Source organism: Herpailurus yagouaroundi, unplaced genomic scaffold (genome assembly GCF_014898765.1).
Source record: "Herpailurus yagouaroundi ecotype Mexico unplaced genomic scaffold, PumYag 210, whole genome shotgun sequence".
In the NCBI taxonomy this organism is placed as follows: domain Eukaryota; kingdom Metazoa; phylum Chordata; class Mammalia; order Carnivora; family Felidae; genus Herpailurus; species Herpailurus yagouaroundi.
The window spans coordinates 4,791,288-4,805,229 of record NW_024412441.1 but is presented as its reverse complement, the minus strand read 5'-3'; the positions used below and the strand labels follow the sequence as shown (position 1 = coordinate 4,805,229).

General features: G+C 38.7%; 1 protein-coding gene across 6 annotated transcripts in view; it reads left to right on the top strand.

The window, feature by feature from the left end:
* CCDC85A (coiled-coil domain containing 85A) overlaps positions 1 to 13,942 on the top strand; it is a 206,787-nt gene that overhangs the window by 157,065 nt on the left and 35,780 nt on the right. For 5 of the 6 annotated variants that reach the window (XM_040453673.1, XM_040453674.1, XM_040453675.1 and 2 more), the window contains exon 3: positions 10,896 to 10,972. The exons of the other annotated variant lie outside the window; for it this stretch is intronic. In XM_040453673.1, the coding sequence (XP_040309607.1) occupies positions 10,896 to 10,972 (77 nt within the window). The remainder of the gene's footprint in view (positions 1 to 10,895; positions 10,973 to 13,942) is intronic. 6 annotated transcript variants of the gene reach the window in all.

Sequence of the window (13,942 nt, the reverse complement as noted above, 5' to 3'; positions counted from 1 at the left end):
TCTGTGTATGCAAGTCTGTCTTCCATACTAGAATGTTCATTGAGAGGAGGAACCCTTTTTGTTTGTTTTCAATAAGTGTCTGTAGCACATGAGTGTTTAGCACATAGTTCTCAAATACCTGTTAACTGACTTGTGAATACAAAGAGGTTATTATGCTAATCGAAATAAGTCAAAGAAAGACAAACATCATATGATTTCACTCATAGGTGGAATTTAAGAAACAAAACAGATGAACATAGGGGAAGGGAAGGAAAAAATAAGATAAAAAGAGGGAGACAAAGCATAAGAGACTCTTACATACAGAGAACAAAATGTGGGGTGCTGAAGGGAGGTAGGTGGGGGATGGGTTAAATGGGTGAAGGACATTAAGGGCACTTTTAGGGATGAGCCCTGGGTGTCATATGTAAGAGATGAATCACTGGATTCTACTCCTGAAGCCAAGACTACACTGTATGTTAACTAACTTGAGTTTATTTTTTTTTTTATTATTTTTTTTTAAACTTTTTTTTTTTTCAACGTTTATTTATTTTTGGGACAGAGAGAGACAGAGCATGAACGGGGGAGGGGCAGAGAGAGAGGGAGACACAGAATCGGAAACAGGCTTCAGGCTCTGAGCCATCAGCCCAGAGCCTGACGCGGGGCTCGAACTCACGGACCGCGAGATCGTGACCTGGCTGAAGTCGGACGCTTAACTGACTGCGCCACCCAGGCGCCCCCTAACTTGAGTTTAAATGAAAAAAAAAAGTGCTTTTTGATAAATAAACCAAAATAGCTAACATACAAAAAAATGTTCCTAAGTACGTGATCTTTCCAATTTTGTTTATCTAAACTATCCATTATCTACCTAGATTCATCCATTATCTGTCTGCATCACTTTGTGCATAGACAATGCTAAAACATGGTGAAAACTTAGCTTTTCTTATGTAAGCCCACTATTCCTTAATTGTCATACTGTGAGTGGTTTTCCCAGCTGTTTCATAGCCAGGGTGGAGAGCATCTATAGGCTAAATGGAATAAAGGTTTTATGAATTCCCAAATGATGGGATCCAAATTAATGATGCTTTGCTGTGTAATTTGGTAAAAATTTTATTTTGTTGACAAGTGTGACAGTGGAAACAACCATATATAGGCTTCTAAAAATATCTCAATATACACAAAAAAGGGAAAGTAATTATTTGAAGAGAAAGGAACATTTTTGAGGCTTTTACTGTCTTTTGTAAAATTTTTTTTTACAGATGTACTTCCTTGCGCATGCATTGACAATACTGACAAGATACACTTACAAGGGGAATACATACATTAAAGAAAGTGGTTACATTTATTAAAATGACATTCTTTTTTGTCCTCTGGCATTGGGAAAAGGTGGTTCTTTTCTCTGGGAAATGACAAGATCAGCAGCAACGTAACACGGAAAGTAAGACACGTTTTAACCCTGAATAGCTGTTAAAATGGTACTCATGCTAAATAGCTCTTTAGAGTTTGAAATATTTTCCATGTAGTCCCCATTCCTTTTGCCCAATTTACTGCTATTTACCTTGTACCTCCTTTGTGGGGCTGATGCTTTCAGAGGCAATAGTAAAAGTGAAAATAATTTTAGGGCACAAAAAATTCCTCTGAGCCAGACTTCAGCTTAGATTACATGTTATCGTGTTTTCTATAAATATTTTAAAAGTGTATTTATTTATTTTGAGAGATAGAGAAGGAGGGAGGGAGGGAGGGAGGGAGGGAGGGAGAGGGGCAGAGAGAGAGGGAGAGAGAAAATCCCAAGCAGGTTACTCACTGTCAGCTTGGAGTCTGATGTGGAGCTTAAACTCACAAACCATGAGATCATGAGTGGGTCCGAAACCCAAGAGTCGGACGCTTAACCAGCTGAGCCACCCAGGCGCCCTGCATATTATTCTGTTTTCTAGGAGGAAATCTGACTGCATTTTGAGTTAACTGCTTCAGGCTATCCTGGGAGCACAAACTTTGAGTAGCAGCCAGAGTGCTTGGGACCAGAATCATGGGCCATTCATTCATTCATTCATTCTTTCGTTGAGCAATAAGTTATTGAACATCTTGTAGCACATAGCTCTGTGCTAGTCATAAGGCAGCTCAGAAAAGAACTATAAAGGCAAGACTTTGCTACATGAAGCCTCCACCTTCTATTGAGAGAGAAATGGAGGCAGAAACAACCAGGTGCCAATTACCAAGGAATAGGCCAGGTGGATGACAGCAAATATGCAACAAATGCCATTTTCTCCCACTTTAAAGACCCTTTCAGTTGGGAAGAGGAGAGACTAGAACAAATTTATGGTGATTATTTTCTGGTAGAAAAGTTAGGATATAGACCCCCGATAATTTTTTTCTGATTTCTAAATTGACTTATGTACAAATAGCCAGGTTTCAATATCCATTTAACTATTTACTCTTTTATAGGAAAAGGATGACAAAATCTGGACTCGTTCAAAAAAACACAGCACTCAGATGGCACTGGGAAAATAGCACTCATGATGTTTTCTGTCAAAGCGTTCTTGGAAAAAGATGCAGTATTTTCAGCCTTCATTCTAATTGAAATAAGCAGGAGAGCACGTTGCTCTGTTTGCTTTAACTTTGGAATGACAGGTTTTTCCCTTCTCAAAGAAACATAGCCTGTTTTGATATGGACCGCTGCCCACCGCCCTCCTCCAGCTGCTCTCTGACAGCTCGGAGCCCCTCACTCAGGCTCAGCTGACACCTGCTGGTGCCTCCAAAGTATGTGTGCTCCTGCACCCTCAGGATGCCCCTCGCTGGGAGGGGCCGGGAGGAGATGTTCCTGGGAAGGTGCCGTTCTAACCAAAAGGCAACCTTACTTACTAAAGCAGATTTCCAGCTGAAGGACATTTATATTCTAAGATGTTAGTGGTAGACATGGTCCATTTTTGTACATCCCCACAGCTGTTATTCTGTCTCTCTATTCTTTGTCTCTATCCCCTCTCTTTCCTTTTCTTTCCGTCTTTTCCTCTTTCCTGTTCTCCCTTCCTCTCCAATCCCCTAACACACGCACACATACACACGCACGCATACACACACACACACACACACACACACACACACACACACACCTTTTTACCTGCCTGATGAAAGCACAGATCCTCTTATTGAAGTTACCCACCAGTGATTTGTTATGACATAATTTGAGAACCCTGCAGAGTTTTCATCCAAACATACCATTAGTGTCCTATGGTATGTTTTTCAACATACCATATGTTGTCTCAAATGGCACAACAGAATTGAAATTGATTCTGTTTCTGATATTGATTCTGATTTAATTGATATTAAATACAAATCCTGTCTCTCCTGGAGTGATTGAAAAGTGTAGACCTGTACTATGAAATAATTCCCTTTCAGGGCACTGTCTGCATAACTGGTTGACACAGCCAATAAATATTTATTGGACTAGACACTATTCTAGGCACTTGGAAGGCATCACTCAACACATAAAGGTCCCTATGTGGAGTTTACATTCTGATGGGGAGAGACAGAACTTCTCCAAGAGAGATAACATGTGTACAAGTTAAGTTATATGCTAGAAGGTGATGAAGGGTTTGGAAAAATGTCCAACAGGCTTGGGGATCAGGAATGTGGGGTGGAGGTGGGGGCCAGTGGCAGGATGAAATGCGGTGAACTGGGTGAATCACACTGAGAAGCTGAGGTTTGGACAAGACCTGTGGGAAGTGAGGAAGTCAGCCAAGCAGCTGTCTGGGGGAAGAGCATTCCAGAAAGTGGGGACAAAATCAAAAGCATGCCTGGGGTGTTCAGGACAGGAAGCTTCATGGCTGGAACAGAGGGTGTACTGGCATGAAGGGGACGGCTCCCAGGTGGCCAGGCCAGATCATGTGGGGCCCTGCTGGACTTCCTAAGGACTTAGCCCTTTTTAAAAAAATATTTATTTATTTTGAGAGAGAGACACACAGAGCGAGGGCAGGGGTGGCAGAAGAGAGAGAATTCTAAGCAGGCCTCGTGATTGAGCCCAATGTGGGGCTCAATCCCACAAACCAGGAGATCATGACCTGAGCCAAAATCAAGAGTCAGACGCTTAAGTGACTGAGCCATCCAGGCGCCCCTCTAAGGACTTTGCCTTTTATGTGGAGCAAAATGGTGAGTTACTGCAGAGTTTTGAGTAGAGAAAGAAGTGATCAAAGTGGAGGTGACCAGGCTTAGCATTTTGGAAAGAAAACCCTGGCTGCTGTGGGTTGAAAAAGAATTTGAATGAAAATGAACCTGGGAGAGGAGGCAAGAGTAGAAGCAGGAACCTTGCTAAAAGACCACAGTGAGGTTGTGTTTTCAGTCTATTCTGGGGGCAGAGGGGAGGGTCGGGTCAATAGAATTTCTGAGTAGGTAAGAACTGGGGTGTGTGAGAGCATGGAACCAAACACACTGCAGAGGTTTTTGTCACAGGGAAAGCCTGATGGCCAAAAGGTTTAAGTCTAGGCCTCAGAGGTCAACAGCCAAAAAGAGGACAAGGTTTGAAAAACTCAGGCAGTGGAGGAAGGTGACCAAACAAACAGATCCATCTCCTCGCCTATTACTTCCCCCTTCACAGCCAGGTTCCAGAACAAAGGTCTTCCCAGCCTGGGCCTGTGTACTCAACTTACCTCATGTCTAAAACTTTCTTCTCCAAGGTCTTTGCATACTTGGTTTGTTCACAGGTCCTGGTCCTCAGAGCTCTTCCCAAGTCCTGCTCCCTACCATAGCTGCACATCCCTGAATCTCCCTACACCAGTACTCTGTCTTGTCTTCCTTGCACACGTCTCCTTCACAAAACATCGCGTTTGCTTTTCATTGCCTGTCTTCCCCACCGGAATGCAAACTTCATGAATGCACAGACTCTTTGCACTTTGTCTTGCTGCCATATCCCCGGTATCTAGGACAGCATCTGGCACAGGCAAACAAGTCTTGATATTGAAGTAACTCAACAAGTCTGTATTAAACCCCTGCAGGGAAGACTACCAGTCACTGTGTAAAATTTAGGGAATATTTTCGTGTAGCATATTTGGGCAAAAAATGAAAACATGAAATAACACAAGCAAGTAGGTAAAGAGAAGTCACACAGCACTCAATACATGAATCATTAGCAAATGAGGTGAGAAGAAGTGAAACTAAAAGAGATTCATGGAATGGGAAGAATTTAAAAATTTAGGATTACTGAACTTCAAACAGCCACTTCAAACAGTGGATTTCTAGCCACTGGTAGAAATCTCTGTGGCATCTTACTTTCTCCAAACACCTCCACTAACATGAAGCCCATTATCATATAAAGCAATATACTCCAATCTTGGGGTATTCTAATAGTTAGAGAGCTACTTTTCATATCATGCACAGAAGAATAAGGAGTGTTGCGCTAGGCAGAGTGGAGTGAGTTATTGGCCCAGGGAAGGTGTCAGAGACTCAGACCTAAGGGAACATGGGCCATTGAATAACCAGTGACCAAGTTTCTACATGGGAGGAACAGGATAGAAAATATTTCCTATGTCTTTCAGGTTGGCACAGAAGGAAAGGTCTGAGAAGTGTAAAATTAGCTTCATAGGTAACGGAGTAGAGCAAGACCTGACATCATTTTTTACTTATTTAGGACAAATAAGCCTCCCAATCAAAAAACCAAAATCCTGTTTCTGCCCATGAATAAGGTAGTCTGAGTGAAATATCCAGGCAAATCCAAAAATGCTGATTCCAACAAGATTTTTTAAATAAGAAAAACATCAAATTATAGTGAGAAATGCAATCACTTATACTTCTGGAGCTAATATGAATTCTAAGTAGGAGGCTGACCTTTGCTTGCCTGAGGAAGAAAGAGAAACAATTCTAGTCAGAACAGTAATAATTTTTTAAAAATATAGTTCTGAAGTAATTTCCTTAAGAATGTGCAAAAGCCTGTGGATGGTGGATTAATTTGGAACTAATCCAAGCAGTGTCTTTAGAAGTTGGGTTTTCTTGGAGAGATTGCCTCCAGATTTGAAATCACGTGGCCGTTTGACTCTCTGGCTGAAAGGGGCTAAGTCTGAGAGAGCCTCTGAGAAGCCACCATCTTATCTGCCCATGGTCACAATGGTCTTCCAAGTGATTTTCCTCCTGTGTGCACTCTTCCAAATGCTATAATTTGTCTTAGAATGGACTATCAGTAGATTTTATTTTCTACCCTGAAATTTTGGAGACACAATGGCACTTCATCTAATCAAAACCACTCAGAGGGTTGATAAACCTTAGACTGTAGCAACTACAAACAATAAACCTTTATGTACAATAATCAGAATAAATCGTGGGTGATTTCAAGGGTGGGTGTTCCCCTAGGGAGAGAAACACTGCTTTAGAAAGCAGGGAGAAGTGAGAGGGTTTAACATTTTGATCAGCGTATTTTCAAACTAGAAGACCAGCTACTTTATATGATTGAATGTATTTCAGGCAAAATGAAGTGAAATCAAGTCCAGGATATTGTTCAAGGAAGACACCAACTTATTTTCAGTAAAGATCCATCTAGAATATTTAAAATCAGGAAGAAAAAAAGGAGAACTTGGAATTTATCTATGTAAGAAGCTTGGTATCACTTAATAATTAGAAGATCCAAGATGGCCATCACCGTGATGCCCCAGCAATGGAACAAATTCTTCTGAATGTATTTAATCCCCATTGTTAGGGGCCAAGTTTACTACCCTCTGGGTTTTGTTCTCTTATCTGCCTAATGAGTCAGGGGATCAGGGATAGGCTGAACTTGGAAACCTCTATGGCACATTCCAGTTTGAAAATTGGAACCATTTAGAAGATAAGAATTTGGTGGAAGTTTTGTGACTGTTGACTGGTTCTTACACTTGGTTTATCATGGGAGGTGCTGTGAACTTTTACATGTAGTTTCCAAGAAAAGTAAGATACATGGAAATAAATTGTTTCTGCTTGGAAGTACACCCAAGGTTTACCTGGAGAACATCTAGACAATATCATAGGGTTTTCACATTGGTATATTTGCTTAACCTCGCTTTTCTCGTGTATAGATGTTCTTGGTTTCCCACGGTGCAAAGAGAAAAAACCTTTTTTTGGAGGGGGGGGGACGTTGAAAGCAAATCATCATCTGCATAACTGTTTTGATGTTAGCTTTTCATATCCTTGATTGTGGGAAGCAGCTTGGTCTTTCCTCCTTCTCCCCAGTATGTCCCTCTTTCTTCCTCCGTGTGACTCCTTTGTCTCTTCCCTGTTTACAACACTATCATTCTTGGCTTCTGGTCCTTGTCCATCCTGTGGCTACACTTGGATCTCTCTGGCCTGTCAAACTTCCGTTGATGCATTAAGCTCAAGTTTCTCTTTCGTAAGAACTGCTACCAATTTTGATCTCTTTCTGTGTTCATGTTTCACATGATTTAGCACTGAATTTCATATTACCTTACCATTTCCTTTATTTTTCTTTCCCCCCGCACAAGTGGTTATATACTTTTGAAAGGCAGGATCCTTCCGGGAACACATTGTATATCTGTGTAGAGTATGGCATAGTGCTTTGGCTGTTTCTCAGGAGCCTCCTGAGCTCTGAAATCCAAAATGACAGTCTGAAATCTAAGTTCTAACAGCCTCAGCCACTGGTATAAAATGTGGGTGATCAATTCAAATTATAGTACATTCTAATGCAGGGGTGTGTGTGTGTGTGTACAGGTATCACTTTATAATGGAAAACACCGTGAGCCCAGCATAATGTCTAGAGTTGGGGAATCACTATGCTGTCACCTGAAACTAATATAACGTCGTATGTCAACTATACCTCAATTGAAAAGAAAGGAATGCCAATATTTGTCAGATACTTCTCTTAGGTCAACACTCAACTATAGTCCTCATTCCCTGCATGTAATGGAAAACCAGCTTATTTTATAGTTGATGCCATTTTGGAAGTCCCTTGAATGAGGAAGCAAAGGGAAGAAGCAGCCTGGGGAAGGGGTTATAGCAACGCAGCCAAATACATTGTAGCATAAAAGGGGCTTCTTTTCTTTCTTATAAGATTATAGTGTTTTTCCTAGTGCTCAGCCGGAATTGGGATGTAGAATGTGATATATTTTAAAAGTATGGAGTTTCAAAAAAAAAATGGAGTTTCTCATACTCAATCCTATTATGTCTTATTTTTAAAATGTTTACTGTCCCAGTATTTGCTATGTACTAGTAATCAGGTTTGGCTAGCCTATGGAGCAGTAACAAGTAAACCTTGCGATCCTAAAAGCTTAACAAAACGAATGCTTATTTTTCTTTCATGTCACAGTGGAAGGATTGGGTAGTTTCTTCAATGGCTTTTTATGTAGTGACTTGAGGACCAGAGATGCTCCAGAAAAAAAATGTTTGCCTATTCCATTCTCGTTAAGGAACTATGTAATTAGGTTTTTGATGAATGAAAGAACTAACAGCAGGAATTCTCTCATTTATGCCTGCACATCAGCTATGCTTCCTTCTCCCCCCGCCCCCATCCCCTGAGGAATTTTCTCATTGTGGTATCCATTCACTGGTAGGTAAAAATTGTAACAGAGACCGCCTGGAACAACAGGGCCTTCTGGAACACAGAACAATGTGGGCATGTAATCCTAAAACAGAATTTGTATTCTGAGAAATGTAGTAAGTCTTGCAATAACTGGCCTTCTCTTCATCCCAAACCTAGAATAGTGCCTGACACAAATCAGTGACACAGTAAGTATGTGTTGAGTGAATGAACTCGCAACTCTCCTTAGTTTTGCCTTTATCTTATACAGCTAACTTTTGAAGATTATTTTACCTCTCTAAAAATGTTTGCTACCTTTTCCTGTCCCAGCCCATATTTGCAGTGAATGCTTGGAAACAAAGATGTGAACTTCATCTGTTGTAACTTGACATTAAAAATTGGAGTTAAGGACTGTTTTCCAAATTCAGGAATCTACCCTGTTTATCTTGAAGTGACATGATGAGACATTCATAATATAGGTAGACGCCTAGTGAAGCCATCAAATATGTAAACTGAAAAAACTTAAAAAGAGGAGTAGATTAAAGTGACTGAAGATAGTTACTGAATTAAAATCTATTCAGTGGCATTTTCAAATGTCACCTGAGTCACTCTGTATAGAGTCATTTCAGCTGCTTTGGGGATAGTGCAGTATAGGGACAATAAAGATAAGGTATAAATTATGAACAAAGGAGAAAAGAATTACGCTTCTTCATGGTTTAAGCAAAACATTTCTGAGCAAACTTTCACCTGGATAACCCTTCTCAAGTGGTTGTTTTTCTAGAGTAGAGAGTGAGGCTTACAAAACTGTGTAAATCAGGTGATATACATTCATAATTTGATGATCTGCAGATCAGTTATTCATTTGCTAAAGTAGATTCATGAAATCAATATGTTTGTTATTCATTTATGCCTTATGTATTTATTTATTTATTTGCCATTTGGAAGAGTCCATAAAGCAAACATTTAACATTTCATTGATCTAAAAAAATGAGAGCATATTTCTAGGAAATGTCTTCAGTTGCCTTTATCTTGTGTTTCTGTCTTGTGTGAGGGATGCTTAAAGCTATGTCTTGTCCATTGGCGGAAAATCAGTGGGTTGTTATATTAACATCAGTGATAGGGACTTTCTGCAAATATTTGTGAAAACAGGCATGCTGTAAACCAGTCAGGGATGAGCTTAATTGTTACATTTACAAATTAAAGAGTAAAGTTTCTTATGTATTTTAGAAAAATTAAATGCTATCTTACTGCTTTGAAGGTCACAAAAATGGAATTGAGTTCATATAACCAATTTCCATATAAAAATTATGAAGTAGAGTTTCCGTGATGAATTTCAGATCAAGGTATTAATTTGCATCAATATCCATTCTAACTTCAGATTGTTAGGGGCACCAAATATTTACCGTTTAAATGCGCTACCGTCTTGGTCTTGCTTCTTGCCGTTTTATGTTTCTGAAGCTGAAGAACATGCACTGAGGTTTCACATTAACTATGGAAATATGCTGGAGGAATTCTATCATCAGGTACATTTTACTATTCCTGAAATAGGTTTGTTCTTGGTTCATGAATCAATGGCTACTATGTTGCTATATGATCCGCATGAATATTTTTGCTTTAATGAAGAAGAGTTATTGTCAGATTGTTCCTCAGAATGAAACTCCTCTTTCCTTTGCCTATGAGCCCTTTCCTGAGGTAAAAAGGTATAAACTTTGGAGTTCACATGGGACAGACTCTAAGCATGATGCTGATTCTTACTTTTCAGTACACACCTGAGCTTGTGAAGAAATGAAAACAAGAAGGAGTTTTAAAGTAGGCCCCCCTGGCTTACCTAAAGATTTGGCGAAAGCTTGGATCTATGCCACACTCTGCCAAACAAAGTCAAAATGTAGCCTCAATTCCACTTAGCCCTTTTGTAGCGGTTCTCTGGATTATAGTCCTAATACCTATAGATTGGTGAGAAGAATAAATGTTGCTCTTAAGACTTGAAGTATTTATTTGGGAAAATTAAGGGAGCTGGGTGTTGGAAATATTTTTTATTTTGTTTTTAATATGACTTGTAATTTATTTTGGTTATAATTAAGATTATAAAAAGTCTTACATGGGGGACAGCTCACTGAAAGCTCAAAATGCACAAAGTAAGTAGAAAGGGGAGTAAGTGTCTTCAAGATGTCTAACATTCTGACGGTTGCACAGTGTACAAAAGCCTGCCATCTCACCGCCTATAACTTCCCCTAACTGTCCTTAACGTTGCACAATTGTTCAAAGTGCTTGTGGTTTCAATGGCTTGTGTTCCTGTTTTTCTGGGGAGAAATCTTTTTTTTTTTTTTTTAAACTATGCAGTCACTGCCTGATGTGAATAAATCGAACCAGAAATATCCTGACAGTGCACCAAACAAGACCTGTGTGTATAATGTGAGTTCTTTCTTTTTAATTTTAGAATCAACCTTGTCCTATGTTAGGCAGCTGGAGGCAAGAGTAAGACAGCTGGAGGAAGAAAATCGCATGCTGCCCCAGGTGGGTGACTTCCAGTAGCTTGTAGCTAGTCAGTGTCATTTGAGTTGTAGCATTTTATCTGGAATTTAAAGTCTCAATTACATTCTTTCCTTTAAATGATAGAAATCATTTTGTAAATAGTCATTCATCAATGTAGAGTGTGATTGCTTTCCATAATGACCATCCTATTCTCTGGATTCTTAAGTGTGATACCAAAGGATGCAGATGTCTGAAAAAAGAATGCAAAGTAAGTTTGAAAGAAGAAAACAAGAGAAAGAGAAAATGAAGAGAAGTAGAAAATGCTTGCATAGGACTATTCAGATACATCATGCACGTAGTTGGTGAATATAGGGAAGGGACTCTTATTTAAATAAAAATATTTGCTAATTTATGAGCTAAGGGAAGCTGCAGGTACTTTAAAGATTTCACATTTTAATTAAATTAGTACTTGCTAAAATTCTTCATGACATGATTAAACTCTTTGACTGCAACAACGCAATGACAGTAATTGACAGTTTTACTTTGGGGCTTACTTTGTTTCTCCTGGTGAATATAAAGTGGTACTTTTTCTGGGATTTAATGCCTTGCCATATATTTTACTTATAAAATTATTTCTATGGGCTGAAGTATCTTGGTGAGAATGATGTTGGTTGAGGCGGTGGTTCTTGGGAAATTTTGAGGAGTTGAGCAAATCTCCTGAATCTTGGTTGATTTTCTTTACAGACATGTAGGCAGTAATCTAATATTTTATAAAAGGAGTTTTCTAAGCATTTAGTCACTAGTGTTCTTTCCACATTCTGGTGATTATTTCTATCTCATAAGTGACTAAGGGAAAATTAAACCCTAAAAAAACTAAGTAAATAGTAGTTTAAATGAAAAAACAGAGACTGGTTATAATTCAGGAGAAGATACATAAACATTAATGCTTTGCAAAGATATTTTAAATCTTATTTTGTTTTTAAACCACTTTTGCTCATTAATGATGATTGGGTCTGTCAGGTACTGCATGTAAGAATGCCTTTTCTTTCTTCCACTGGCCAGCCATCTGGCTACAAATTATGAGATTAAATGAAATGAATCTACTTCTCTCCCATCTCGTATGTCAATTGAGACATATGTCAATACTCGTGTTGACAGAAGGGATTATTTGCATCATAAAATAAGATACTGCTGGTAGCTCTTTGCTCTTCTCTACTTTCCATTTTTAAAATTTCCTTTGCCATTTGTTCTTTTACATTGGATTCACAGTATGACGCCAGGGCCTTTGACTGAAAACATCTAACTTCTTTCTGTTCCAAGAAACTTAAAAATATAATTAGTTTATTGTACGTGTTCTATATGGTTATACCATCTCTGAGGCAACTGGGAATGTAAATGAAAAGAGGGGGAAAAGAAAAAGATCTGTGTCTTAGTTTCTCTCTGAGTGAGAATTGAGGCTCATGTCAAACATTGAAATGCTAGCATGTGTGCTATCTTATTTAAGAAGAGGCACAACAAATATGAAAATGATTGCAAGATTGATTTTTAAAAATCTGTGAAACTATTAGAGGTCTTGAAGAGAAATCAGAAGAGTCTTCAGCTGTACTTATTATATCAGGTATATACATATTTAAATACATAGTACTTGCATAGTTCAGAAGGAGAAGAAATTGAGCAACTTTTCAGTGTCAAAACATGTGTTTTTAAGTGTATTGCTATTTTCTATGAAAAAAAGGTTTTTTCTTTATTCTCCATAAGAAATGGCTAGGAAAGGCGATGTTAAGATGTCATTGGTGTGGGATGCACCATTATCATATGTGGCACTAAGAAAGAAAAAAGATGTTGTCAATTATACCATGTCAGATTCTTGCTGATTTCAGAGATGTTAAAATGGAAAGACAATGCTTTATAATTAAACGGCTCTTTACATGTCCATTGTACTTTAATGGAAAGAAAATCCATTGTTTGAAATATGCAAAGAATGCAGTTCAAAAACAAGATTTCTGTTAAGCTTGTGTATCTGAGAGTGTTGCCTTCATTTATAGCTAAGATAGATATGATAGGACCACCAGTTGCAAGTACTTGTATAAATACAACTGAAATGAGCAGACAATGGAGGAGATGTGAGGACGGAAAACAGCGAAAGAATCTCAGAGCAGTGAGAATCCTATGCTCGTGGCAGGCTAAGATTTGGATGGGATAACACAAAGGCATATACAACTTATTCTTGGATGTTATTGGTACTATTACAAACAATTACGTGATTTCACTGCAGAAACTGTTTCTGACTGCATGATGTTAGCTGCTTTGCAAGGTCAATTCAATGTGACAAGCTGACATCCTTGCATAAATTAGTCTCAGCACTTGATCTGAGTCTGAACACTTGATTTTTCCATTGTAAGAACTTGCTCCCTGTGCCTTTATTAGACGGTATTCTTTTTTTACTATCAAGCTCATGAAAAATATATCCTCTTGACTTTAGATAAACAGGAGTAAGAACATAGCTGGCAATTGGAATTCCAAGTGTATCGGATACCTTTTGTGGCTGTGACCAGATTCTTTGCTGATAGTTGAGTGTTTAGACTAATTATGTACAGCATTTTCCTGGAGGAAGAAATCTCCTTGATGCTTATTTTATTCTTTATATAAAATTGTATGTAATTAGCTGACAGTCACAACTTCATGCTACCAATACATATTTAAAAGTCAACAAGATGAGTGTAATAAGTGCTTATGGATTTCTCTCTGGTTAGATGCAAAGCCTTCAATTTCTTAATTTATAAATGACACAGTTCCTCCTAGCTTCTCGTAGGCCTAAGTATAAATAAAGCTTGGGCCCAGTTTTGTATCCAAGCCAAGTTACCAAGTCCCAGACTGAAGGTTTTTTTTTATTCCAGAGAAAATAGAAAAATGCAGTGAAGATAGAATCAGTTCTATCCAGTGGTGAAGAGGAACCACAGAAGGTGTGGTTGGAATATTAGTACGGACACCATGTGAGCATGTAGCTCTTTG